Source organism: Halichoerus grypus, chromosome 5, assembly GCF_964656455.1.
Source record: "Halichoerus grypus chromosome 5, mHalGry1.hap1.1, whole genome shotgun sequence".
In the NCBI taxonomy this organism is placed as follows: domain Eukaryota; kingdom Metazoa; phylum Chordata; class Mammalia; order Carnivora; family Phocidae; genus Halichoerus; species Halichoerus grypus.
Genome location: NC_135716.1, coordinates 22260815 through 22288460, shown reverse-complemented (window position 1 = coordinate 22288460; position 27646 = coordinate 22260815). Strand labels below are relative to the sequence as shown.

Here is a 27646-nt window from a genome sequence, read left to right as displayed (position 1 = left end):
GAAGCCCGATGCGGGACTCGATCCCGGGACCCTGGGATCATGACCTGAGCCGAAGGCAGACACTTAACCATCTGAGCCACCCAGGTGCCCCTGCTCTATCATTTTTCAAAGATTTTATTTAGCAGAGAGAGAGAGCACAAGCAGGGGGGAGCAGCAGGCAGAGGGAAAAGTATGCTCCCCGCTGAGCAAGAAGCCCAGTACGGGACTTGATCCCAGGACAACTGGGATCATGACCTGAGCCGAAGGCAGACGCTTAACCTACTGAGCCACCCAGGCATCCCAGAAGCCTTGCTGTATCCTAAGCATAGAGTCTTAAGTGTCTTAAAGCTCACGGCTGGGAGCAGGATAAGGCTCGAATGCACAGGAAGGTACACTCCATGTTACTGACTGCTCTGGCTTGCAGCAGGCTTCTCCGATGGACCCAGGAAATCTCCAGTACACGCCCACTAGCGTACACTGACAGGCATGTCACAATTTGTAGGTACTCAGCAGTTACAGGGATAGATCTGTGCCCCCCAGATTCCTCAGGACAAGCCATTTGTTACTTCCATTTGTTACTTCCATTTTAATCTTAGATCTGTAACGTTGATGATGTGTATTAGAACATACTATCAAAGTTTCAGATCACATGGCTCTTCTTTTAAAGACACACTAGTCTTTTTTTTTTTTTTTTTTTTAACAATTCATCTACTATTTGTATGGACAATTATTCTAAATAAGGCAAACAACAGATGAGGCCTAATTAACATTTTCCTGGGGGAACATCATCAAACAGCTAATCTACTCCAAAATTTACAGCTTATACCACAACTTTTATTAGAAAAGTTATACATAACATAGCATCAACTATTTTCAAGAACAATATTAAACCTGGTAAGCAACAAAACCAGACTAACAAAATGTGTTAACAAGAAACTAATGACCTTTCTATAATCAAACATTCAATTATCTACAAATGACTTTTTACAAAGGGAGAAAAATCCATGGTTTACAGGCACATATTGAAAATAAAGCTGCAATAGCAATTTTTATACACTTACCATTCTCAAGAAACTGAATCATCAAAACAGTAATTACGAGTTCACTAATTTAAAACATTTCACATAATTTAAAATTACTGGGTATACACTGAAGTCTGAGTTTCAAAAGTGATTTTTTTTCCACAAAAGTGCCAACACTTAAGCTAGAACTTTCAGTGTGAGTAATTTTGCCCTAAAAAGTTAAGACATGTTCTGATAATCATAACAGTCACATAATTTCTGGTGCTATCTGGTCTGTTAATAATAAAGCCTTTATTTGGATGCTTTTCTTAAATTATAGGAAACCGGATATAGGATTTCTGTTGCAAAGCCATTAAAATAAAGTTCCAAACACAGGAGTGTGCAGCATTGGGAAAATATCAGTACTAACACTTATAATAAATACCAGAGAAGCCATTAGTTATTAACAGCACTGTCTGCTTAAGGGTTAAGTCAACCAGGTGTGTAATTTCCCATCAGTCTGTCCTTTTAGTTGGCATAGCAATTTCTATTTTCATGATCTGAGTACTCAAATATATCCAAACATCTTTTTAAAACTTTGATTTAGAGCTTCTGGAAAGTTATAAACGTTTTTATATTCTACTCTAAAAAGTCTACTTCTGCTCATTTTAGAGCCTCACTAAAACAACAGATTTTAGGATAGTCAGGTTCATTAAAAAGTTTCAAATGGAATGACTTACAAAAGAACACTTTAAACCAAGTCCTATCATTTTGTAGCTGAAGGGGTTGAGTTACAGCACAGTTTCACACACCCTCTTGGTCATTACAGAATTACACTTTAAAATAGTATCTCAAGAGGACATCTGTTTTAGGCCCCATCCCCAAACACAGCCGTTAACAAGACTGCCAGTGTTACTAGTGGGAAAAGACAACTTCTTTCTCTCAAAGGCTCACAGCATCGTTTTTAATTAAATCGTCAGGCATTTTTTTTTTTTCCTGACAGGTTTTCCTTTCCAATGTGGTGAGGGAGAACTAAGATAAAAATCCTGACTTTCATTACATGCGCCAATATTGCACACATCTGTTCTGAACTGTTAAAATGATCTTCTGGGTCCTTGGGTGTGCTTGTTTTCTCCATCAGAACACAAACACACCCATTGAAGCAATTTCCCTTAAAGATGAAATTGATAAAATACCGGGGGGAAAAAAAAATGAAGAAAAAGGCAGACTTTGTACAGACAAAAATCTAAATTTTCTCAAAGGGTTTTGTGTGCCCTACACATGGGGGCAATTTGTATACACTAGTGAAATGAACACTAGCTATAATGCTTCTAGCTGCTCAAATAATGTGGAACCTTGGTCCAGGTGTTGCAATGATGTCACTGTATGGTTCTTCCTGCGTCAGCTCAATAGCTTGTTGCTTTTTAAGAACCAAGAAGCTGTAGAACTTTGCTGCAGCTTGCTTTCTGTTTGTGTTTCGACATAACTCAAGCAAACTGATGGATTCAGCTCCAGTTTTAGCAAGAGCTCGCTGAAATAAAACCAAAGGAAGAATTAAATCAAAGTAATCTCACAGTAAAGTGGTAATTTAAAAAGGGTGCCAATTTTGGGTACCAGAAAAAGTATACTGTATATTCTGCTGGGAGTGGACTTTTTTGAAGAGTCTGAGTGAAGGTAATGGGGCAAAGTATATTATGGTATATCTAAAATCAAAAGTCCTTCCAACAAATGTGATACAATAGTAAAACTGAACATATACAGTCCCTAAAATTTCAACTTATTTTTAAAATCCAACTATCCTTTGACTCTATTTTGGGAAACCTTGAGCAACTTGCCTGGTATTTCACAGATGCTCAAAATATCTCATCTGTATCTGACTCAACAAATTTAATGGTTCAACACATTAAATATGTTCAATGAAAACCAAGAAGATGTAGACACAGAAAGGCGTTCTATAAACCACCACCCCAGCTTCCCTTTGCAGCATAACTATAGGGAAGTGTTCACCTGGATGCTCTCCAGGCTTACTCTGGGCCTAACAATTTATGTATTAAAATACATAGTGCTAGAAAAGTAGGCTTTCCGGTCCGAGCCTGTTGCTATTTTTTTAAGGGAGCAATGCCAAGTCTTTGCTCAAGTCTCAGTCAGGACTGGTGTACTTACCTGAAGCCCATGAAGCATCTGCTGAGTCCTTTTGTTCCATCTTCTTTCTTCTTGATCCTGATCACCTCCGGAAGCATCTTCATCCTGAAAATGGCCCCAACACACAAAAAAGCTGACAAAAGTGGTCTACTGCAAAATGAACTATTTCCTTATGTCCTGAAAGTTTTAATTTAAATTGTGTATTCTGAGTAACAGAAAATTATAAATCTCTTAGCGCTTAGTATGAACTTTGAAGCTTGTCTTTCTTAAATTACAGAAGAAAGTCTTCCGTATCTGCAAGTAAACATTTGGCTGAATATATGATTCTATACTGGTCTATTAAGGATGTGGTCTACACCACATGGCCCCTGGACTACTGCTGGCTGGTGAGACTGGTTACTGATTGGCCCCTGTTAAGACAGTTGTGTTGGATATAAATCAACTATGCCACTAAGCACACTGCTTATTTCAACTGAATGTATTTTTTCAGTAGCATGATTTTCTAGGTCATTTACATTCTGGCAGATCCCAATCTCATTGTGAACCAGTACCAAAGAGCACAGATTAGCAGATGAGTAAGTAGTACTGGTCTATACAGTGTTTTAAGAGAAATGGGGTGTGGATGGCACAATTAAGCATGCCTGCCTTTGGCTCAGGTCATGTGGGATCAAGCCCCACTCGGGCTCCCTCCCTCTGTTGCTCCCCCCACCTCTCTGTCAAGTAAATAAATTTTTTTTTTTTTTTAAGAAATGGGCTATAATCCATAATACTTGATTTTACTTGAGCTGCCCAGCTCCCTACAGGACTTGCCTTCTAAATGACTTTCTAAACTCTTGAAGTTGGCATAGAGCAACAGCTGAGATGCTTCCATGCTATGCTGGAACTACATACCATGCTTCAAAGAGCCAGGAGTTGTAAGGACTTCATACATAATAGAAAGCACAATTTTAAATACTGATTCAACACTAAGTCTGAGATAACGGCATACCTTAGACTAGAGTAGCTCTGGGGCTGAATTTTGACTTTAAAAAACCATAGCACTCCAGCACTAAATGGTTGTAAAATCTATAGTTGACATTTTCATTAGTATCCATTTGTATTTGTAATTTATTGTATGTACCCAGTCCCTAACCTTTAGCCTTAGAAGAATTTTAAAAAGCTTCATTGCTTCCTAGAAGATGAAATTTCAAGGTTTTTATTTTACATTTAAACAAAGATCCAGAAAAGGGGGGGGGGGGGGGGAAGACCTTGAACAGCCAAATAAGGGCCCCGAAAAGGAAATCCATTGCTAAAGTGCCTTTACTTTTCAAAAAATAAAAGCCATTCAAACCTTTACTCAATCTATTTTAGCCAAGTCTCATCTCACCCCAGTTAATGAAAACAAACCTCCTACCAATGGACAAAGGTTATCAGATTTCCAGGCCACAGAGATGTCATACCAGAGGCAGATGCTAAAAGCAGTAAAAATTGGCCACAAGATAATAAAACTAGCTACAATCAATTTAGAAGTCAACCAAGAAATCAGTGAAAGGGCGGTCGGTCCTATGTCCTTCAAAAGCCCACAAGGGAGCCAATGAGTTAAAGCACAGCATAAAATTTGATGTTAACAATGATCTAAATTAAGAATTTGGTTAAATTTTGTTTCTGAACATTTTTCATCACTGTTATGCTCAACATCAGTTACCTTGGCTCCACTAAGAGAGCAGGCTGAAGATCTGTACTAAATCTGGGATGGGATTTATTCATGAAGTCTCTTTGCCAGTGTTTCCTTACCTCCTCCTCTTCATCATCTTCTTTCTCCTTCTCTTTCTCCTTCTCTTTCTCTGGTAGAAGTTCTAACTCCGGAATTAACTGACAGATATTTGGAGGCTCCTCAGGGGGCAGCTCTACAGGGGGTATTTCCACCTGCTCTACCTGCTGGGGCTTAAAGCAAGAGAAGAAATACTGGGGTCATACTGCCATTCCCCACAATCAAAAGTTGATTATATCTTGTTCTTACAAAGCTTTAACGGAAGAAATTAACAAAAGTGTTTTGTCCTTATACTTTTTAGGAACCAAATAGTTATAAAGTCTATGTGAGAAATTTGTAAATCACAAGAAAAACTATGAACAGGAAAAAAAACCCCAAAACTTTCTGTAGTAGCATTTTAGGAAAAACCACACAAAACAGAACTGCCCACTAATGCAATGCATTTATTAACATTAAATAGCTTGTACTGTCAACTGTTACTGCATGAAATTGTCTTAAGGCTATTACAACTAAGCTTGGGCTCTAAATAAGAGCCTAGGAGCTCTTATGGCAGCAAATAATAGGAATGAGGAGACCATTTTTCTGAGTCTATCTCTTGAATAACAGCTGAGAATGTTAAAAACAACTTCTTCCAGGACCGTAGTACTAGAGTAACCCACTTCTTACCCGTCCCCACCCCCCATTCCTGAGCTCATACAGAAAGATGCTATTTTGGACAACTCCACCACCAGAGGGCACAGAAAAATAGTTCTTAAGATTCCAGAGGAATCTTCTGCCAGTACTTCTTGATGGAGGCTGAACCAAAAGTCCAAGGTTAATTTATTCTAGAAATTTAAGACTGGGAAGCCTTACACTAGACCTTACTTCCTTTACAGTTTGGTTCTCCTACCCTAAATGAACTTAATGGTAGAGTGCCTGCATGAAGAGGCCCGATTTTTTTTTTTTTTTTTAAGCAATTTGACGAGTATATTCTGATTATTTAGTAAGGTAGCCTAAAACCGTCTCATGTTGCAGGAACCTGCAACAGAATAGAGAGCTGAGGAGTCAACCCATGCAATGGGGAAATCTTATTTCAATAATGGTTCTGGGAAAACTGGACCACTATCTTACACCATACATGAACAGAAACCAAAAATGGATTAAAGACTTGAATGTAAGACCTGAAACCATAAACTACAAGAAGAAAACATAGGACAGGTAAGCTCCTCAAAATAGGTATTGGCAATGATTTTTGGATTTGACAGCAAAGGCAATTTTTAAAAGCAAAAAATAAGCAAGTGGGACCACATGGATAGACTTGGAAGGCATTATACTAAGTGAAGTAAGAGGAAGACAAATATATATGATCTCACTTGTATGTAGAATCTAAAAAACGCAACTCATAAAAGCAGAGTGCAACGGTAGTACTAGGGGTTAGAAAGATATTTCCACTTATAAGTTCTAGGGATCTAATACACAGTATGGTGATTATAGTTAATACTATATCATATACTTGAAAGTTGCTAAGAGTAGATCTTAAAAGTTCTCAGGACAAGAAAAAAAATGTAATTATGTAGGTGACAGATGTTATACACATACGTGTTGTGAAATGATTCCACAATACCGTAAACTAGTATGATGTTGTATGTCAATAATATCTCATTAAAACTGGAGAAAAAAATGTTCAATCTTGCTGACAAAGAAAACCGAAATTTAAGGAACGAGGTGTTAAGTTTGACAGTCTGTGTGCACTTTACTCATGACATACTTGAAGAATTTACCAGGTTCCTTATATTGTTTTTCATCTTTAATCTAGAATTGTCAGATTCACCCTGAACTAAACTGGAACCAAGTTTAGAGTCAAAGATTCCACATTAGCCAAGGATGGTCACATTAGGCCACTCTGAAACAAGACTACCTTAAGAAGAGTCAGGAAGGCTGAAACTGGAATATTTTCTCTCACTTAGTGCTCACCTGTGTTCACATCCTTGGCTGCCAATTCTTTCTCTCTGGACCTATTCCTTGTCATTTTTTTCCTCAACCAAAATATTTCAAAAGGGCTCCTTGACAACTGATGTGCTTACTTACAGGGATCACAGGCTCTGGGTCAATTTGTCCTGCTTTTCGCTTGACTCCCTGAGGAGGTGGTGGAGGCATGGCTGACTCATCCAAGTTTGTTCTGCTGGTCTCCATCACTGACTCCTGGAGGCGGCTTGGCTCTTCCAAAATGGGCTCATCTGCAATTGGTCATAGAAGAGGAGATGTGAATTATACAGTCTTTAACAATATTTCAGAATTTACTTTAATACAATGCATTAAGACAAAAGTACTTTCTCTAACGAGGAAGGCCAAATAAAAATTTTACCTCTGCAAAGATTACTCAGTAACAATACACATAAAGATGGGAAAGGGCAAAATTCTACCACCTGTAAATCTAATGCAGGATAACCCTCTTAGCAGAAGATTACTCACACCCAGTCCTAAACTTTAAACCGTTACAAAAACAGAAAGCTTCCTATTTAACAAACCAATCAAATGTACTTCCCTGTCCAAAAATTTGAGTATACTCCTTTGTTCCTGATTTCTCTTACTCTGGCAATATACAGGTAAATCTTAAACCAAATGTGCATGTAAACTTCATCAAGGAACTATTACAACAGAACGCACCGATAACATCACGCTGCTGGTGCTGCTGCTGCTGATCCTCTCTGGGAACCTCCGGATTTTCAAATTCTTTGAGGAATTCATCCAAATTATCAGCCTCTCCTCCTTTCCTCCTTTTTCTAAGATCTTCTGGTACTAGCGGTGTAAGACAGCGGGTAAAGAGCTATAAAAAAAAAAAAAATTAAGAAAAATCTCAATTATAAATCACATTAAAAATTTACCACTGACATTTCTATTTTCCATTAAGTACGTTTTCATACAGTTGTAATCAGTGTATATATAATTCAGCGTGATTTCTACTTAATGTTAGATCCACACTTCATTACATCTTAATATATTTTTAAATATAGGATATTTGATTTTAAGTGCAGCAATTTTAAAAGTCAAATGAAATTATCCAGTCTTGTAACTTGGAGATAACACTAAAATTTTAAATTTTCCTGCAGTTTATTTTCATATTTACACACTTAAAACTGTATCTAATGGAATCATACCAGGTAGTTTTACATGTTTTTTTCACTTAATAATATGGAAATCTTTTTTTTTTTTTTTTTTTTTTTTTTAAAGATTTTATTTATTTATTTGACAGAGAGAGACACAGCGAGAGAGGGAACACAAGCAGGGGGAGAGGGAGAAGCAGGCTTCCGGCAGAGCAGGGAGCCCGATGCGGGGCTCGATCCCAGGACCCTGGGATCATGACCTGAGCCGAAGGCAGACGCTTAACGACTGAGCCACCCAGGCGCCCAATAATATGGAAATCTTATTAACTATCACAAATTTTAATGACTGTGTAATATTCCACTGAGTGGAGATACATGCATATATGTGTGTATACATCACATTGGAACCATTTTTCAATATTTTTTTTTTAGTTTAATTGCAAACAATGTAATGAATATCCTCACAGAACTGGCTTTTTCTGTATTTTGAATTACTTCCTTAGGAAAATTTCTAATAATGAGACCAGTGAGTCAAAGAAATATTTTAAGGACTTTCTTCCAAATGATTATATGATTGTTCTTCAGATAAATAGTAAAATCTATAGTAGAATCAACTGGTTCTATGCATATTTCAACTTTAGAATAACAGTCTCATAGCACTGCTTTACTCTGAGTTCTTCACTTCAGAACCTTGTTTTGGAATAGTTTGGAACTTAAAATGAGCAGAAAAGGGCTTATGGGTGAAAATAATTCTCATAAAGCCAGAGAATTCTTTATTGTGGGAAAAGGAGAACCACTCCATGGTTTAGCTACAAAGCAAGATCTAAAGACTGCAGACTTGAAGCACAGTGTACACTAAGGCAAAAGAACAGTAATTTATTATAAAGAGGATGAAAAGGGAGAACTAGTATTAAAAACCTCAATGGCTTTTTAGTATAGAAAAAATTCCTTCTATATATATTTTTTTAATTTTATCAGAGTGAGAGCACAAGCCGGGGGAGTGGCAGGCAGAGGGAGAAGCAGACTCCCCACTGAGTAGGGAGCCCGATGTGGAACTCGATCCCAGGACCCTGGAATCATGACCTGAGCCAAAGGCAGACACTTAACTGACTGAGCCACCCAGGCATCCCTCCTTCTACATCTTTGAGAAATACAGGTATCAGCAGGATCTTTCAGATCAGGTTATGTTCACTATATTGTGACTTAAGTAAAAAAAGGTGCCATACAGTTGAAAATATCTGATCAAAAAGGTCAAAGGTTTCAAAAATTTTTAAAAATGGCCAAATATATACAGGATAAAAAATTCTGCAAACTATATTACCTTCAGTAGTCTATTATTCCATAAAGGCTGAGCAGGTAAGGAGAAGAGTTTTTCCACTCCCCCTGTCTCTTTCCACATCATTAATTTCTTGGTGGGTGGTGCCAGATCCAAAGTAGTAACAATATCAGAATAATCACTAAGTTGGGCTCTAATCGTCTTACTATCCAACTCTTTGACACTGTCAACAATCAGCTTCCTCTTCCTCTTGGCTTTTGTTTCTTTGACTGGAATGATAGAAGAAAATAAGGTCATTTTCCTGTGAGGCCATCATGAAACACAGAGCTACCAGACTTGGTCTCATTGCATCCCTGCTTTTCTATATACCTGGCAGAAAAGCCTCAAGAAGGCAGAGTCCGTTTTAACAGATGTTTCTGCAGTTCCACATAGAATAGAGGCTGGCATGCAATAGGTGCTCAATAAAAATCTGAATTAATGAATATATACAGACTTTGGGCAAAAATGAGTAAAGTAATGCAAAAGCCATTATGTTTTGCCCATGTACTGTAAATATGAAACATCTCACCCTTGATTCAGATTAGGCTCAAGTCCTGGGTTTTACGACTTACTATTACACCTTAGTGACCATTAAGAAAAGTTAACTTTATCTTATCTCTTTATTTCCTCTTTTCAAATATGGCCAACCACTTTTAGGAGCTGTAAAATACTTAAGTTCTCCGTAAATGGCTGCAATTACTATTTTTAGTGGAAAAGTTAAAATTCATATATGGCAGTTGTACAAACAGATTGATTAAATGGAAAAAAAAAAAAAGTCCACACCCAGTCAGATGGACCTGGAACTCCATCCTAGTTACTTATTGTATATTCATTTCTAATCCTTACTAAAACTGCAAAGTAGGTAGCATTATCTCAATTTCTTAAGATACAGATAAGTTCAAGATTTCATCCTGTCAGAAATGTTACATGCCCAAAGATTTTTCTGCATAAAATTTTAGGTAAAGATGTTATTCAGTGACAGGCTCTGTCCAACCCCTATCCTCCAGCTACTAAGTTCCCTTCCTTCTCTTTGAAAGTCAAAAGTTATTAAAACAGCCGGCAAAGCCTGATCATCCTATTTTAAACAGTGCAATGCATCCACCATCCTGCCTCATTTACAGTTCTCTGTAATATCTGGCACTAATACAGTACATATTTTACTCACCCATGCTCAACTAATTAGTACTTAAGTTCCAGGAGGATAAAGACTTGTTCATTGTTACATTTTTAGTTTCTAAACAGAGTAGGTGCCTAGCAAACACTCTTTGTAAGTGAGAAGCCCAAGTCACAATTTTTGGTGATCAAATTCTAGGAGAAAACCTAAATAAGTTACTCTTGTTCTACTTAAAAGTAATACCTATATATTGAATTACACTCTGATTTCAAGTGTAACTGAAATACAAGTATACCCATAAACCATCTAGAAATTTTAGTTTCACATCCAAATTACATATCTTAACTTGCTTCCTTTACTGAGAAGCAGCACCCCCAATATGTTTTGCTATGTCTAAAAGAAATACAACACTGATTTTAGAATCTATGACATTTCCAGTTTAAAAAAAAAAATTCTTAGGGTTTCCCAGATTGTAGCCCAACTATTATACAAAATCTAGAACTTTGAAACAATCTGTACTTCACTGTAAAATGCTTTGCAATGTTTTCTAATTGTTATACATGTGACTTGTTATCATTTTGGGAACCCCAAAAGACTAAGATACAGGTTAGCAAAAAACTCAGTTCTATACTTTTATATTTCAGAGCAACTTCTATAGGTATTCTCTAAGATACTTAGATTATAACTGAAGATTCTATAATACAAGACTGACAAGAAAGAAGCTTAGCTATCTATCTAAAACAAGAGTAACAGAATAGAGAAGAAGAGCCAGAATTAAGACCTTATGTTCTGAATTTTTCTAAGTCAAAAGTCTGTTTGCTCACCAGTGATATCAATAGGTTCCAAAGCAAAGGCTTCTTCTTCATTTGGAACAAGTGTTGTCTGATCAGTCATAGTTGGCATTGGTTCAACAGGATCCACTGAATCAGGACTATCAGGCCCACCCACTATAAAAACAGAAATTTGGTCATAAAAGGCATGGGTATTTAATACATCTCCTACAAATGGGGAAAAAAAAAATCCCTTTGAGAACTGAAAGAAACCCACTGGTACCAATACCAAACACTTCCAGTTATGAAGGAGGCCCTCCAGAGGGGCAGCTAAAAAAAGGGGAGGGGTGCAGGGTTAATCATGTAAGAGAATCAGAACAATAAGCACTGTTTTTAAGGAGATTTGTAATTCCTTAAAAGCTGGAACTTTTAGTTTGTGGTCTTCGACATCAAATACCTTTTTAGCTGCATACAGTCATGCCCATGACACCAAGCAGGAAATGCTTACTTGATACGTTCTCATCCTCGTCCATATCATCATGTGCAGGCTGTTCTGGCAACATCACACCTGCCTCTGACAGGGCCGGGGGGTCATCAAAGATACCACCATCATTATTACTTATAAGTTTGTCATCTGAAATAGGGAACATAATTTAGTTACAACTTGAAATGCTAAAAGAATTGCCAATCACTGGGAAAATAAAATTACATTAAAATGAACCAAATTTAAAAATCTGTATCTGACTTGCATCTGTTTCTCTTCAAGGTAGCATACAAAAGTATAACGGTATAGGAAAAAAAATTCCATTTTCCAGTTCACATCTCCATTTAAAACATTTACTATTAAGGTATCAAACACAAATAGAGCAGTTTAAGAACTAGTAAAACTTAAAACTCTGAGACAAGCACCTTTAACAAAATCAGGTATTGTTATAACATTTTTAGGCTATAGTTTGCGACCCTGAATGAAATCAACTAGTCACAGTCCACACGTCTACCTAACGAGTTGCTTACGACCCAGAATTAGCGACTGCTTTAAAACACCGCAAATGAACAAAGAAATGTTAGAATAACCACCTTCTTTTGTCACCTACCTAATATACCACCATCATTTCCTTCTCCAAAATTGTCATCTTTATATTGGTCTTCATATTCTAAATGATTAATTTTCTCATTCAGATTGCTGGTGCTCTGTTCAGGCTCTAACAGGAGGTTAGAAGCGCTAGTGCTCACTAACATGTCATCATCCTCAAAAGCACTTCCTTCTCTCATGATCTCACGATCATCCATTCCAAAGTCACCTGAACAAATTTATTAGTTGAAAAAAGTTACAAACATCACTGTTATAAAAGAAAACAGCTAATGATTATAACTGGAATGTCACATTTGCTAACTGAAACCTTATTAACCTTTGAGTATTAAAACATCCAGTTTCAACTTTAAACCTATAGCATCTATATTTCATAAACTGATTCTGAGCATGACTAGCACATTCAAACATAGGACCCAAATTTAGGTTATCCTAAATATGTTAAGTAAATTTAAATATGTCTATAGATTAGGTTGCATAAACATTCAGACTTAAAACTTTGTTATAATATGTTTTCATCAAGAAAAGAATTTGGCCACCTGTTTTAAACACTATTCAAGAATAGTAGATGGGGTGCCTGGGTGGCTCAGTTGGTTAAGCATCTGCCTTTGGCTCAGGTTGTGATCCCAGTCCTGGGATCGGCCCTGTGTAATCAACAGGGATTCTGCTTCTCCCTCTCCCTCTGCACCGCCCCCAAACCGGCCCCACCTCATGCTAGCTCACTCTCTCACAAAAAAAAAAAAAAAAAAGTAATAGGTACATAATTAAATTATTCCCAAGTGATTAGTTTAAAAATGGGCATTACTTCAGTGTTGGGACTTTTCACACAGATTCATATATAGGTTCTATCACTGTACGGGAAGCAGGAATAGGCAAAGAATGAACTCAAGTTTGATGCATAAACGGAAATGATTGATGCTTAATATACTGGTAGGAAGGAAAATTCTTTTCTTGATGAAAAAGCAGGAGATGAAATTTTGTCCTTCTGTCATCATGAATGTAACATGTCTGGGTTTTCTTTTTCAACTTGCTAGTTGTGCCGCAACATAATTCTAACATTATTAGCTAGTGGCTAGTGATTTGTTTCTCTATTACCAAAATCATTTTCTTGTAGAATACTGATGTTCCCAACTTCTTCTCTCATGGTTATTTCTTCCACTCTACTCTGGTTCAGGCTGAACTGCTGGGCCACATCGATGTCACTTTAAAAGAATTTCAAATACATTTTAGTCTCAAGTCTCACTGCAATGTATAAGGAAAAAAAAATCCTAATTCTCTCTACAAGGAAAAAAGATACATACAAAAGTCACCATGGTTTATAAGACTTAATATTTGACACTAAATACAATTTAAGAATCTGAACAATGATTTGGAATTTAGTTTGTATTTAGATTTAAAAACCATCAATAACCAGCAAGCAAAAGAGAATATGCTGGAATCACTACCTAGGTAATATACAGAGGAAAAACTTGAAATTGAACGGTCTAGGGAGGTATGGGTTTTCATCAGGGTCGTGGTATGAACTCTGAAGTTACCCAGCTTTTCTGAGACTGTTTCTTCCTCTAACAAATTAATCTCTCATATCGTTTAAAAATATTAAATAAAAGACATGTAATATTAAGCAACAACATAGAATTATCATTGGCCAAATTCAGAATGTGAATACTTCAAAACAAATGACCAGGTTTATTCAGGAAACAAATGGCAAGTAAAAGCATGAAAGGCTTCTGAGACATATCAACCAAATGCAGTCTGGAGAATTTGGAGAGACCCTAACTTAAACAAACTGAAGAAAAAAAGGCCTATGTGTCAACTGGGGACATTTGAATGCTGATTGAATATTGCATTAAGGAATTATTATAACTTATTTTAAACGTGGGATGTTATTATGGATAGATTTAGAAAATTCCTTACCTCAAAAGAGATACTGAGTATTTACAGAGGAAGTGAGAGATCTGTTCTTTATAATAATCCAGTGGGGGTTGGAAGGTGAGTCGGGGAAATACATATGAAATAAAACTGGCAACGTATTCATAATTAAAGAAACCGGTTGATCAGTACATGGGGTTCCTAATACTAATCCTTCTACTTTTTAGCGGTTAAATTTCCACGATGAAAACTTTTTAAAAATACATTAGAAGAGGAAAAAATAAAGGAAAGCAGCTAGATAGCATCTACATTAATACACACACACATATCAAAATAAATCATAAATAGGAGTCATAGATCATTTTAAGAAGCAGAGAAGTTTGTCTCAAAAAATGGGGCTTGGTGTAGAGGGTTTCTTGGTTGTCAGTTGTGCTACTAAATCACCCAGGAAGTTACAGGCACATTCCCTGTCATGGTAAAGACAGCTGAATTTTGAAGACTTGAGAAAAGGGAAACATACTATAGTATTCTGCTATAGCATCTCTGTAAAACTTTCCCTTCTTAAATGTGTGTTATGACAATGACCTTTTCTTGCTCTTTAAAGAGTTATCTCATATGTTTATTAAAACAGAAAAAAAACAAAAACAAATTGTGGCTGAGTATAGCGTGGCAAAGATGATAACCAGTAAATGACTTTAATATATACCTCCAAAGAAAAATCATGAAGCAATAGTTCATGTTCACTGATACCATTATGTAAAGCATACACCTGGAAAACCGTTTAGTTTACACAAGCTTTGGCCTAATCACATCAGAATTCTCCTATCTTAGCTTTGTTAAAGTTGGTATCTATACAACTTTCTTACAGAAGTAACAATTCTTGGTTATATGTTTCACATTTATACACTATCCTAATTGAAAGTATATGCATTTTAACCTCACATTAACTTGATGACAAAATATTCCAAGGAAAATTGTATGTTTGGTGCCAGTAACGTTATTTGCAGACCAAGTCAACAATTAAGAGGGACATACTCTAAGTCAGGCAGTGGCTGATCAAAGTCATGAAATTCTTCAGGTAAGGTAATAGCATTGTAAGCAGCTTCTCGATTTTCCTCAGGCAGGTCAACAACACCTGGAAAAGAAATGGTAAGCTTGAAGGCCTAACGGTTATACCACAGATTATCTAGAGACCAAAGGAAGGTAAAGTCAGTATAATTTCTCAGGGTTATAGTCTAGAAAGATTGATAATATATGCAAAGTACCACAGAAGTACAAGTACTTTTGTTTTTCTATCATCATAAGCCAAACTATTTGCTTTCCAAAAACAAAGTCAAAGCACTACCTATGCATTAAGGTGATGGTCTTTAAAAGGACATATCAACAAATAAATATTAGTAAGAGTTTTCTCAATAAACATGAAATTTGTAAGAGAAACAATGGCAAAGGAGCACCCTAAATGTTAAAAGAGGAGTTAGTTATTTTAGGGTAAGTGGGATTACACTGTTTTAATTATTTCTCTATAGTCTTCAAGTCGTCTATACTAAAAATGCATTGCTTTAAAAGACAAAAATAAAAAGCATGGCTATTTAAGCAAAATGCAATTAGTATCCACATGTTAGAAATCATTCAAGTATCACAGCCTCTGCCTAAACATCTTTGGTTTTTGTTTTAAGTTTTTATTTAAATTCCAGTTAGTTAATAGTAATATTAGTTTTAGGAGTAGAATTTAGTGATTCACCACTTACATATAACACTTATATCTAACAAGTGCCCACTTTAATACCCATCACCCACTTAGCCTACCCCCCGCCCCCACCTCCCATCCAGCAAACCTCAGTTTGTTCTCTATAGTTAAGAGTCTCTTATGGTTTGCCTCCCTTTTTGTTTTCCTTTCCCCTCTGTTCATCTGTTTCCTTTCGAAGATTCCATGTATGAGTGACATCATGTGGTATTTGCCTCTCTGACTTATTTCCTTAGCATAAGCTAGCTAACACTCTAGCTCCATCCATGTCACTGCAAATGGCAAGATTTCATTTTTTGATGGCTGAATAATACTTGTGTGTATACACACACACACAAACACCCCCCCCATCTTCTTTATCCATTCATCAATGTACATTTGGGCTCTTTCCATAATTTGGCTATTATAGATAATGCTGCTATAAACATTGGGGTGCATGTACCCCTTTGAATTAATGTTTTTGTATCCTTTGGGTAAATTCCTAGTAGTGCAATTGCTGGATCATAGGCAGTTCTATTTTTAATTTTTTGAGGAACCTCCATACTGTTCTGCAGAGTGGCTGCAACCAGCTTGCATTCCCACCAACAGTATAAGAGGGTTCCCCTTTCTCCGCATCCTCGCCAACATCTGTTGTTTCCTGTGTTAATTTTAGCCATTCTGACAGGTGTGAAGTGATATCTCATTGTAGTTTTGATTCCTATTTCCCTGATGAGTGATACTGACCACCCTTTCATGTGTCTGTTAGCCATCTGTATAAACATCTTTTAAATAAAATCTTAGATCTCAAAAATTTCACTGTTCATATATTAAAATAAAGTACTAAAATATAATTCAGCAGAAACTACTGTATAGGGCATCTTTCCTATACACTGATTATTTTAATTACAATAAAGTATCATCAGTGCTCTAAAAAATTACGAAGTGATACATGAATTCAGATAAATACCGTAGTTATTATCTATGGAAATTTGGCTCCTAGAGCCCAGCTTTAGAATCAACCATTACCTAAGATAAAACAACAAAAAACTATAGAGAACATTTAATAAGAGTCTCAAGTTAAAAGTGAATTTTAAGAATATGCTAAATTATTCAGAAAAAAATTTTAAATCCTTAGATTTTTTTTCTGAGCTACACATTTTAAAAAAATCATGTAACAGTTTTCAACATTTCAACTCTCAGTTCTACAAAAGCTGATGAAAAGGGATTAAGAAAAAGGAGTGACTGTCGTAATTCCAAATGCGTACTGTGGGTTCTCCCCTTGAACCATGCCTCTCCAGACCTCGCCCTATTTTTGAAGAGTTCCTTGTACTACAATTAAAATGAACGGATCTAGAATGTATGTTTTGCAGTTTTTCACACTACATAAAACTCCCAAGGTTTAAAAGAAAAAAAAAAAAGCAATACCTGGCCGAAAAGCCATCTTTATCTTAATGAATGCTTCATTACAGTCTGCAAGCAGGTATTTGGCTTTTCTATGATAGATTCGAACTACTCCCAGTAAGAGATGTCCTGATGTTCGGAGTGCCATCTTCACCTAAGAGTAAAACATTAATATTAACCTAATTTATAAAGTTAATTTTTTGGTTTTAGAGGTAATCATACTTCAAAAGCTTGTATTCTGTGCAATTATAGGCAGCTTTTACTTTACCTCTTTATACTCTTGATCATTTATCTGAAGTTTCCTTATAATCACTTATATTTTATTTATGCCTTTACCTGTAAATCCTGAGTATCCACAAAGAATAGACTGATGGTAATTCATCAGTTAACACAGGTATGAAGGTAGCTATGAAGCAGGTAGGGTAAGGCACTCCATAGACTGCTGTCATAAGGACATTAAGGAATATGGAGCACTTCTGGTTGCCAATCCAGAGCTGTTGGTCCTTGCTGGCTAACTGAACTCTGATTTTGTTTGGGAAGTGAATGTCCCCAGCCTTGAAGAACTGACTCATTCTTCTTTGCTAATGCTTCGTGAGTGGGCACAAAACCCAATTTAACCAACAAGAAAGAAGAGTGAAGTAGGTCAGTTTCTGAGAAAGATTTTCCCAATAAAAGAAGAACGCCTGCCTCTTTCTTCTCCCCTCCTGTGTTGTGAGCAGGTGGGGTTTGGATCTGCTTGTAGTCACGAGGCCATAAGTATAAGGACAAGAAACCAACATAAGACTGTTGAGTCCTGGAGCCCCTGGGTGGCTCAGCCAGTTGGGCATCCGACTCTTGGTTTTGGCTCAGGTCATGATCTCAGGGTCGTGGGATTGAGGCCTGCATGGGGCTCCATGCTCAGTGAGGATTCTGCTTGGGACTCTCTCTCCCTCTTCCTCTGCCCCACCCCCCTCTAAAAATAAATAAATCTTTAAAAAGAAAAAAAATTGGTGAGTCCTTAGATGAATGACATCATTGAACTGCTCAACTAATCCTAAATCTTCCTATTTCTAAACTCCTAGTTAAGTAAGACTGTTAACTTCCTTATTGTTTAGGCCATTTTTCACTGAGTTTTATCAGTAGACTGGAAGGCAAACTAACGATAAATGGTAGTGGTAACCCATCTTTTTTCACAAGAAAATATACTCCTGTTTTTTTCAAGGTAGATCTCAATCAACGTTTATGTGGGATCCACTGTGTGGGACAAGATGTAGTAGTTGGGAAAAGAAAGAAAACACCCAATCTAAATAGAATGATTCAAAATTCCTCTGGCTATAATACGGAAAATTTTTTGAGAACAAGACAACATGAACTCAAACTTTCCCAGACTATTTTCCAAATCAGACCATAAAAGTCCTCATATTCTAAAGTAGAAAATAGAGTTGTTAATCATTTACAACCAAATACATTTGGAATTAAGTTATGATTGATACATTGTTACTTATAAAATGAAACACTGTATTTTTAAGTTATAGGTGTATTGTCTACAGCAGCCTAGGATTCTATTTGTAATGACTCTTAGGCTCTACATTTATGGTAGATTTATGGCAAATTCACATGACTTACAGCATAAATTATGAAATTTACTGCTATATAAATTCTTAGGTATCTAAAATTATAAATTTATGATCAAATCTAGGACTTATCATATGAAAAATCCTCCCTATGAAAACTAATACCCAATTAAAACATTGCAACTAATGGAAAAAGAGAATCTACTTTTATGATGTGGTCTTAGGAAATTTAAAATACTGACTGCACCTTAAGAAAGGAGGAAGGGTTTAAAACCCTTTGCGTGCCATTATCCTGTAAAGGATTAGCAACTTTGAAAAAAGGTGGTGTTTGGGCAAAAACTTTCTTTGTATATTAGTTTGGTTCAGAGTTTAACCTAGGAGTAGGTAAAATGCAGTATGCCATTTTTGTTGAGCTGGCTCACGTAGATGTAATAAGGGAAACAGGCTCTACGTCCAGAGAAAGCTCTACAGAGGTTACCACTGGCTGCTCCAGCGGAGGGGTGGGGGTGAGAGGGCAGAAGGCAACACAGCTGCAACTGAGCTATACGTCTGACACTTGTTCGAAACAACTAAACCAACATTCACCCGTAACAAGAACTGCACACCAAGAGCAAACATTAGAAATTTTCAGGTCAGTTCACTCTGGAAATATCTTTATATTCTATCAAAATAAAACAAGATCAATCAAATAACCCACGTAGAAATGGTTTTTAAAATAAGTTATTCTTTCTCTCGCACACAGTCCAGTTTTTTACATTATTCCTGAACCATGTGCCTTGCTTTGTGGCTCTTCGCACATACCTTCATGTTATCAGATTGTCTTGTACTCTTTCGCAGCCTCCCTAACAGGGTACAAAGTACTCTGCACATACTATGAAAAAATTTGTTATCCTTTTAAGCCAAATCACCCTCAACATTCGTTTATAGGTCTTAAAGATTAGTCACACATATTAATTTCAAGAAAGCAGCTCAACTTCTTTTTCCATTCACTTACCTCAGTAAGCATACCTATAAAAAGTAGAAAACATCATATTTTCATACAGTCTGACCAGCAGTGCAAACTGGTACTATCTCCCCATAGAGCAAACTATGAATCCATATCAGAAATCTTTAAGTGTATCACCTGGCCCATCAATTATATTCCTAAACGTCAACATTAAGGAAAAACTTACAGATGTGAACAAAAGATCACTGAACATGAAGCTTCTCTATGCAATACTGGTTTTCATATATTCTAACTTCACGTAAAAATTAAGTCAAAAAAGAGATGTGAACAAAATATTTTGCAAGCAATGTTTATTCAACTGGTTATTTTTTAAAAAGAGGAAAATAAACCTGTAGTCCTACTACCTAGAAAAATCTTTGTATATTTTAATACACTGTACAGGGCCAGAGGAATTAAAATTCAAAAAATCAGGAAAAAATATAGATTATTCAAAAAAGAGACTGGTAAAATAAATCATGTACAATCAAAACAATGAATTACAGATTCATAATCCTTTAGCTTAAATCCTAGGGGCCAAATGTGTTTTGGAATTCAGAGCTTAAGAGAGAACTGCGTTATCTTTATGATATATATTAAGATATCTTTATGATATATATTAAGACATTCCCAGCAGCATCTATTTAGGGCAGTTTCTAATAATCATTCACCTTAGTGATTCTATAGTGAATATATGAATACACAAGGGACCTCACTTCAATTTCTGTCAAGTCTGTTCCTGTTTTTTGTATTTAAATTCTGTGGATAAGAGACTATGACACTGAATAATGCAACACTAAAAATGATGATAAAGCTATGAACAGAGCTTTTCCTGAATGCAGACTGGTTATAAAACATATAATGCAGTTGTATACACATATGATAAAGAGAAAAATTATGTGTAAAAAATATACACACGTTTTAGAAGGCATACCAAAACACTATTCTCTAGGTGGTAGGACCAGAGATCACCTATTTCCCTGTTTGTAAAGTTTTTAATATTGTCTTAGAAAGAACATGATAGAAATATCCTTAATAGCAATAAATTCCACCAACTGTAACTCTAAAACCAGCCAAAATTCCATAGACAGATGGAAATTTTATAACTTAGCTCTAATCACAAACTTTCACTTTTTCACCTAAAACATATCCTGTCCCACATGACTTTTCTGAACAAGTCTCTTCTAGATCCCAGCTTTATTCCTTTGAGATCCCCTTACTCTTTCAGCAATAAAGGATTACTCTTTTTAACACCCTATGGCAGCAGGCAGCATCCAAACTGCCAATTCTAAGAGTAGCTCCCAATGCTGGTCCAGATAGCTGTAATCTAGGACAATGGGTGCATGTATGTGTTAATACAAAGTCCAGGAAAGGACCTTTAAAACACATCATATATATATATATTTTCGAAGTCAATGTATCTGTTTTTCAATGAAGTGCTCATGATGTTAATAGATGTAATATAGATGTAATTGTGTCTGTGTGTTCTAAAGTCCTTTCTTGGTAACACAAAAACCCTGGATTACTTCCAGTTACACTATAAAATTCAAGGGTGAAAACCACTGCTTCAGAACAGTTTCAGAAGATGTCAATAAAAGCTCTTCTAGGCATAGAGCAGTAAACAAGGCAGATAAGGTAAGGACTTTCATGAGGCTTCTATTCTAGTGGGAGACAGATAGTAATTAAATATTCAGGAGAAGAGCACAGCAACTATAAAAGTTTTGAGACAGGGAAAAAGCTGGATATCTTCAAGGAAACAGCAAAAAGCTGGGTATTTTCGAGAAATAGCAAATAGGCCTGTGGAGGTAAGGAGGAACAAGCGTTATGGACGCTATTTTCTAGGTGGATAAGATAATTAGATCTGATCTCTACAACCTTTTCCAATTAATGGATCCTTTTTTTGAATATTTTTTTTGAATATTTTCTAAATTCCCAAATTAGAAACACTTACATACAATTTTAAGTACAAATACATCTAGGAAGACAAAATATAAAATATTTGACCTCATATATAAAATGCTTGACCTCATACTTATCTACCATGAAAACTGGCAAATGAAAGCATCTGTACACTTACAGAATTTTTAAAGGGAATAGCATATCAAACTGGAACTATGGATAATCTGTAAATTTTTCTTTGCCTCCAGTATACACAGATGTCAACCTAAAAAGCTGTTTTACAGAATTCTATTTTACATATCAATAAACAATCAATAAAGTGAATAAAAATATCAACATCAAACATACCTTTGGTGAGATGATACTCTCTACACTGCTCTCTAAATTACACTCAAACACATGGGCTTTGGTTAGCTTCTTATCCCAATGGGCCGCTAGCCAAATTTTGGCCAGAGGCCCTCTCTTACTGAGGACAAAGTGTGCGTAGAACATTGTTCCGGCTGATTATGAAACAGGAGGAAACCTGAAAGGGAAAAAAAAGTTAATATAAATACCTATGAAAACAAGGATTTATCAAGACATATAAAAAAATCTGAAAATAAAAGTTTCCAATTCTTTTAAATATGAGAACTATGAAAGGTTTGAGTAAAGTACAATACACATTAAAAAAACAACCACCTATTGCTTAGTTTTGAGAGAGCAAGAAAAAGACCTCAAAATATTAAGAGCGGAAGGGAAAAGGGACAAAAGAGCCAAATCACTTTCATACCCCAAATAAAAGTGCCAGGGTTTTGTTTTGTTTTTTAGTAAAAATTGTCACCAGAAAACTCTTGTTCATTCCATTCCTATCCTCATTACTGACTGTGGAGTCTGACTCTGGCCAAACGCTAGATAATATATTCTTCATGGCAAGAAAAGTATGTCCAAGAAGAAAAACACTCAGGCACAGATATTAATTAAATTTCCATTTTTCAGAACCCCATTAGCAATTGATACTCAGCTAGATGCTTTACACAATAACTGCTATCTCATGACAAGCACTGTAATAATAAGCATTTCATATGGTACCAAATAAAGATAAGCAGGTGGGTTGGCCCCATTTTCCAGGTGAGTAGTTTAGAAAAGCTGAGGCTTAAAAAGTATTATATATATAGTTTTCCCAACTCAGGAACTTGAAAAGCACTTGTCCATAATTTAAATACTATATTCAGGACAATGACACAGTGTTAACATTTATCTTATGACTGAAACAGCCTTAGTAGAAATATAAGCGTTATTCACATTTTATTTTTCTTTCAGCAAGCTATGTATAAATACATAAGAAAAAAAAAAGCAGCTTAAAAACTCCAGCTTGCAGAGCACATTAAGTGTGCATGTTTCCTATATTTCCTGTGTTGATAGTTCCCTTATATTATTTACTTTCCCTCTTTCACAGAAGATTAAAAAAATCTATTTTGCCAGACGAATTTTTTTTCTAAAATGCCCAGGACTAGAAGATATGTCATGTTTTTACAGAAATAAATTCAAGCACACCCGTAGCACATGAAAAGTACTTAAACATTTTTAAAACATTTTTGATCTTGAAATAATTATAGATTCACAGGAGTCCCAGAAATAGTACAGAGAGGTCCCACTTACCCTTTAACCAGTTTCCCCCAATGGTGACACCTTACATACAGTATCAAAACCAGGACAGTGACACTGGTACAATGTGTATGTATAATTCTATGCCATTTTATCGCATGTGCAGATCTGTGTAACCACCACTGTGAGGGAATAAAATGCAAAACTAATTCATTAACACAAAGCTCTCCCTCTCCTATCCTTTTAAATTTCACACCCATTCCTTCCTCTCTACCATTCTTAAGCCCCAGCAACCACCACTCTGTTCTTCATCTCTAATTTTGTCATTTTGAGAATGTTATATAAATGGAATCATACAATATGTGACCTTTTGGATTCAGCCATCTAACACTCTTTGAGATCCACCCAAGTTATTGCATGTATCAATAGTACGCTCCTTTTTATCACAGGGTAGCATTCCATGAGATGGATATACCACTATTCGCTTTGTCAATCACCTATTGAAGGATATTTGGTTGTTTCCAGCTCGAGGCTGTTTCAAATAAAGCTACTATAAATATCTGTGTATATAGACTTTTAGTGAACAGAGTTTTCATTTCTCTGGGACAAATGTCCTGACGTATGACTGTTGGGCAGCATGATAAGTGTATGTTTAGTTTTAAAAGAAACTTTAACGCCTATCAAAATCCTAGTGAGTTTTCTTTATAGCCATTCATAAGATTTTTGTAAAATTTATATGGAAAGACAAAGGAATGAGAATAGCTAAAACTATATTTTTTAAAAAAGAATATAATGAGATGAATTTGTCTAACCAATTTCAAGATTTACATAGCTACAAAGTCAACATTGTGTGGCAGACAGAAAAACACACAGATCAATGAAACAGGGCAGGGAACCCAGAAATCCACATAAATAAGTCCACCTGATTTTTCACAAAGATGAAACTTGACAAAGGTGAAAGGATAGTCTTTTCAACAAATAATGCTTGGGTGATTGGACATCAACCAAAGGGGGTAAAAAAAAAAGAACCCTGATCCAAACCTCACACATTATATGAAAAGTAATTCAAAATAAATCATAGACTTAAATGTAAAAGTTTAAAATTTTTAGAAAAAAACCAGAGGGGAAAAACCTTTGGTATACCTAAAGCTTGGTAAGTGTATTTATTTTTTTGAGAGAGAGAATGAGAGAGAGAGAGAGAGAGAGAGAGAGAGAAGCAGACTCCCCAGTGAGTAGGCCCCTGGGATCATGACATGACCAGAAGGCAGACGCTTAACTGACTGAGCCACCCTGGCGCCCCAGTAAGAGCTTTTAGAAAGGACACCAAAAACATGTCCCATAAAGGAAAAAAACCCAATGAACTGAACTTTATCAAATTAAGAAATTTTGTTCTATGAAAGAGCTGAGAATGTAAAGGTACAACAGGGGAAAAAGTTTGAAAATGACATCTGACAGGGACCTGGATCCAGAATAAAGAATTCTAAAAACTCAAGTAAAAAAATCTAATTAGAAAATGAACAAAAGAAATTTCACAGAAAAGGACATGCCAACGTCAAATAAGAACAAGAAAAGATGTTCACCATCACCAGTCATTAAGAAAATGCAAATTTAGACCCATGAGAGATCATTGCACATCTATTACAAGACCTAAAATAAAAAATAATGGCAACACCAAAGTCCAGTGAGGATATACAGAAGCTTTACCTCTTATACACTGCTAGTGGGAATAAAAATTCCTTTTTGAATTAGCTTAAAAAAAGAAATCCAAAGTAAACTCTTATTTTCATGTTTTTACAAAGAGACTGTAAATTTTAAAACGAGAATTTTGCTTACTGTACTTTGAATTAAAAACTGTGCCCATTCTTTCCAGTGATGTACAGAAAATATATATTAAACATATCACAGGCAAGAGACTTCACGCCTGTCAAAAATGTTTGAAAGTGTGGAGGTGCAAAAGTAATTCAGTTAGGTTTGCCTCCTCTCCATTTTCCATCACTTAATAGCATAGGGTTCTGAAATTCTCATTTGCTGAACCAGATGCTCCCAGGGGATCATTAATTTACACTAGGAAAACTGTCTCCAAAGGGGAAAAAAAAAAAAAAGGCTTCATCAATTGCCCAATGTTGGGAACTCTTTCTCTCAAACATGAAATTAAGAAAAGAACTAAGGAATACGAAACTAGGAAGAATTCAGATCAAACACGCTAAGGTAGAAGAATTAAATAATAACACCTCAAGTGTATCTTATGTCTTGCTCAGCAGTATTTTATAGTTCAAAATATGCTTCCCATAATCAAAGAACCTATGTTGCAAAGCAGTGCTTTTACTTTAAGCCTAAATGTTTGTTAGTGTGAAAATTAAGCTGCATCCCCAGCACTATAAAGTCTACAGGATTTTGTAGAAATTCAATATGTCAGTGTGTTCTTAGAAATACCATCACTGTCATACACAAGAAGTCCCAAGTTTCACTGCAGAAGATAGCTGTGTTCCAATAAAAATCTCCTTAATATTTAGCTCTTAGAATATTGCCTGCCGCATGTCAACTACTAAATACGTGCTTAATGAATAAAGAACTGAGATACACCAAGTGATCTCATAATTGACACACGTAAAAAATTCTGGAGATTTTAGAAATTAAAACTACTGGCGCTTTTCAACAGGTGTCAGTAGCTCATGGCCAGGACTTAAGCTCCTAGTCAGAGTACCATGCCTAAAATATCCCAGCTATGTGGAGGCAGAGATTCCTAAATAGATGTTTTCTTGGCATGGTATGGGGGTAACTAAAGCAGAGTGGTGCTAAAATTATTCTGGGAAACAATTAGCAAGAGGAAATCACCCTAATAACTAAAGGAAGCCTGAAGCACAGTGGTGGATCAACTACTGGCTTATATCAAAATAAGGAGAAAGTGTAATCATTGCTTTGAAACAATCTTTTTCCTTAGTATTACTATACTTAACCAATCTTAAAAAAAGTTGATTAATCTCTGTAGATTTTGAATTTCTGTAGATCTATGTTAATCCTTTGCAAAAGATCTTAGCATAAAGCCTGCATTTGGTCCCATACCATAGCTTAGCAATTTCATGATTTCTCATTTTTTTCTAAAGCAGCAACCTTTTTTCAATATACCCTAAAAAGTAATTTCATGTTTTTACAATATGAATTATGATATTTCACTCATCTGTTAGAAAACAGGGCAGGACAATGGTTGTATAAATTGGTATGACCTTCTCAAGGGCAATTTGCCAACATCTTATGAAAATCTCAAACATTCGTACTTTTAAACCAGAAACTGCACTTCCAGTAATAATGCCAAAGATATATATATAGATGTAAAATATTAGTAACAACAAAAAAATCTTAAAAAATCTCACTAAGATCTAAGAATTCTGTGTGTCCATCTTCATGACAGTTGTATAAGTACTGGCCCATTTTACAGACTGGAAAACAGAGAAAAGGAGAGGACAGTGTGCCAAAGGTCACTAGCATTTAATGCAAGTGGAAACTTGAATTTCAGAACCCACACCTCTAACCGCAATACTGTGTTGCCCTGCCAGCATGACTTTTAACGGCAAAATACTAGAAATAACTTACCTAGCTGCTAATTACCATCTTTTAACAAATTAATACACCCATATAACAGAATTCCATGAGGCCTTAAACACTGATATACATATACGTACTTAAAAAAAAAAGGAGGGCTCTCTCTCTAACATATATTTAATACACTTGCATAAAATATCTGTGGTGTACAAATGAAACTGATGACACTGGTTACCTTTTGGAAAGTGGGTCTGCTGGGAAAGTGAGACCAACCTTTTTGTACTGTTTAACTTGGAACATACACAAATATCACGTACTCAAAGTAAGTACTATTATATTGGAAGTCAAGACACAATCCTCCTTTGCCATTAACTGGCAAGTCAAGCTGCTTAGTCTGTGTGGTTCATTTTCATAAACTATAAACACCTGGAAGATTGAAATTCAGGGATTTACTAACCTTGGAAAACATCTATACCTAACTCGTGGAAGAATGTATCTCTTGGGGGTTGGGGAGTGTCTCAGTAATAGAAGCTATTTCCAACCCTGCACACTAGAGTTCCCCACCCTTTTGGTACTAACATTTTTTGAACAAGAGATTTACAATCAGAAGGTCCTAGATTCAAATTCTGCTCCCTCCTTAGTTGTTTAGTAAGGGTTAAAAGTTACTTAACATTTGAGTCTTAGTTTTCACATCTATGAAACGAGGATATTTACCAAACAGGATTATGAGAATGAAATAGAACAGCAAACCAACACAATCCCACTGCAGATGTAAATAAACAGTAACTGTGAAGAAAATCTCACAGCAAAGCATATACAGGTCAGCATGATTATGCCTAACAACCTGACAT

The 27646-nt window shown here is 35.9% G+C and overlaps 1 protein-coding gene across 2 annotated transcripts in view; it reads right to left on the bottom strand.

Annotated features, from left to right (window-relative positions):
- Window positions 1–791: 791 nt before the first annotated feature.
- RAD21 (RAD21 cohesin complex component) overlaps window positions 792–27646 on the bottom strand; it is a 28673-nt gene continuing 1818 nt past the window's right edge. For both annotated transcript variants that reach the window (XM_036094683.2, XM_078072073.1), the window contains exons 2-14: window positions 22020–22194; window positions 17262–17391; window positions 15149–15248; window positions 13340–13446; window positions 12249–12455; window positions 11663–11788; window positions 11209–11331; window positions 9277–9500; window positions 7519–7678; window positions 6940–7088; window positions 4896–5045; window positions 3144–3227; window positions 792–2511 (exon numbers count right to left, since the gene is read on the bottom strand). In XM_036094683.2, coding sequence (XP_035950576.1) covers window positions 2320–2511; window positions 3144–3227; window positions 4896–5045; window positions 6940–7088; window positions 7519–7678; window positions 9277–9500; window positions 11209–11331; window positions 11663–11788; window positions 12249–12455; window positions 13340–13446; window positions 15149–15248; window positions 17262–17391; window positions 22020–22163 — 1896 coding nt within the window. In that variant the 5' untranslated portion in view covers window positions 22164–22194 and the 3' untranslated portion in view covers window positions 792–2319. The remainder of the gene's footprint in view (window positions 2512–3143; window positions 3228–4895; window positions 5046–6939; window positions 7089–7518; window positions 7679–9276; window positions 9501–11208; window positions 11332–11662; window positions 11789–12248; window positions 12456–13339; window positions 13447–15148; window positions 15249–17261; window positions 17392–22019; window positions 22195–27646) is intronic.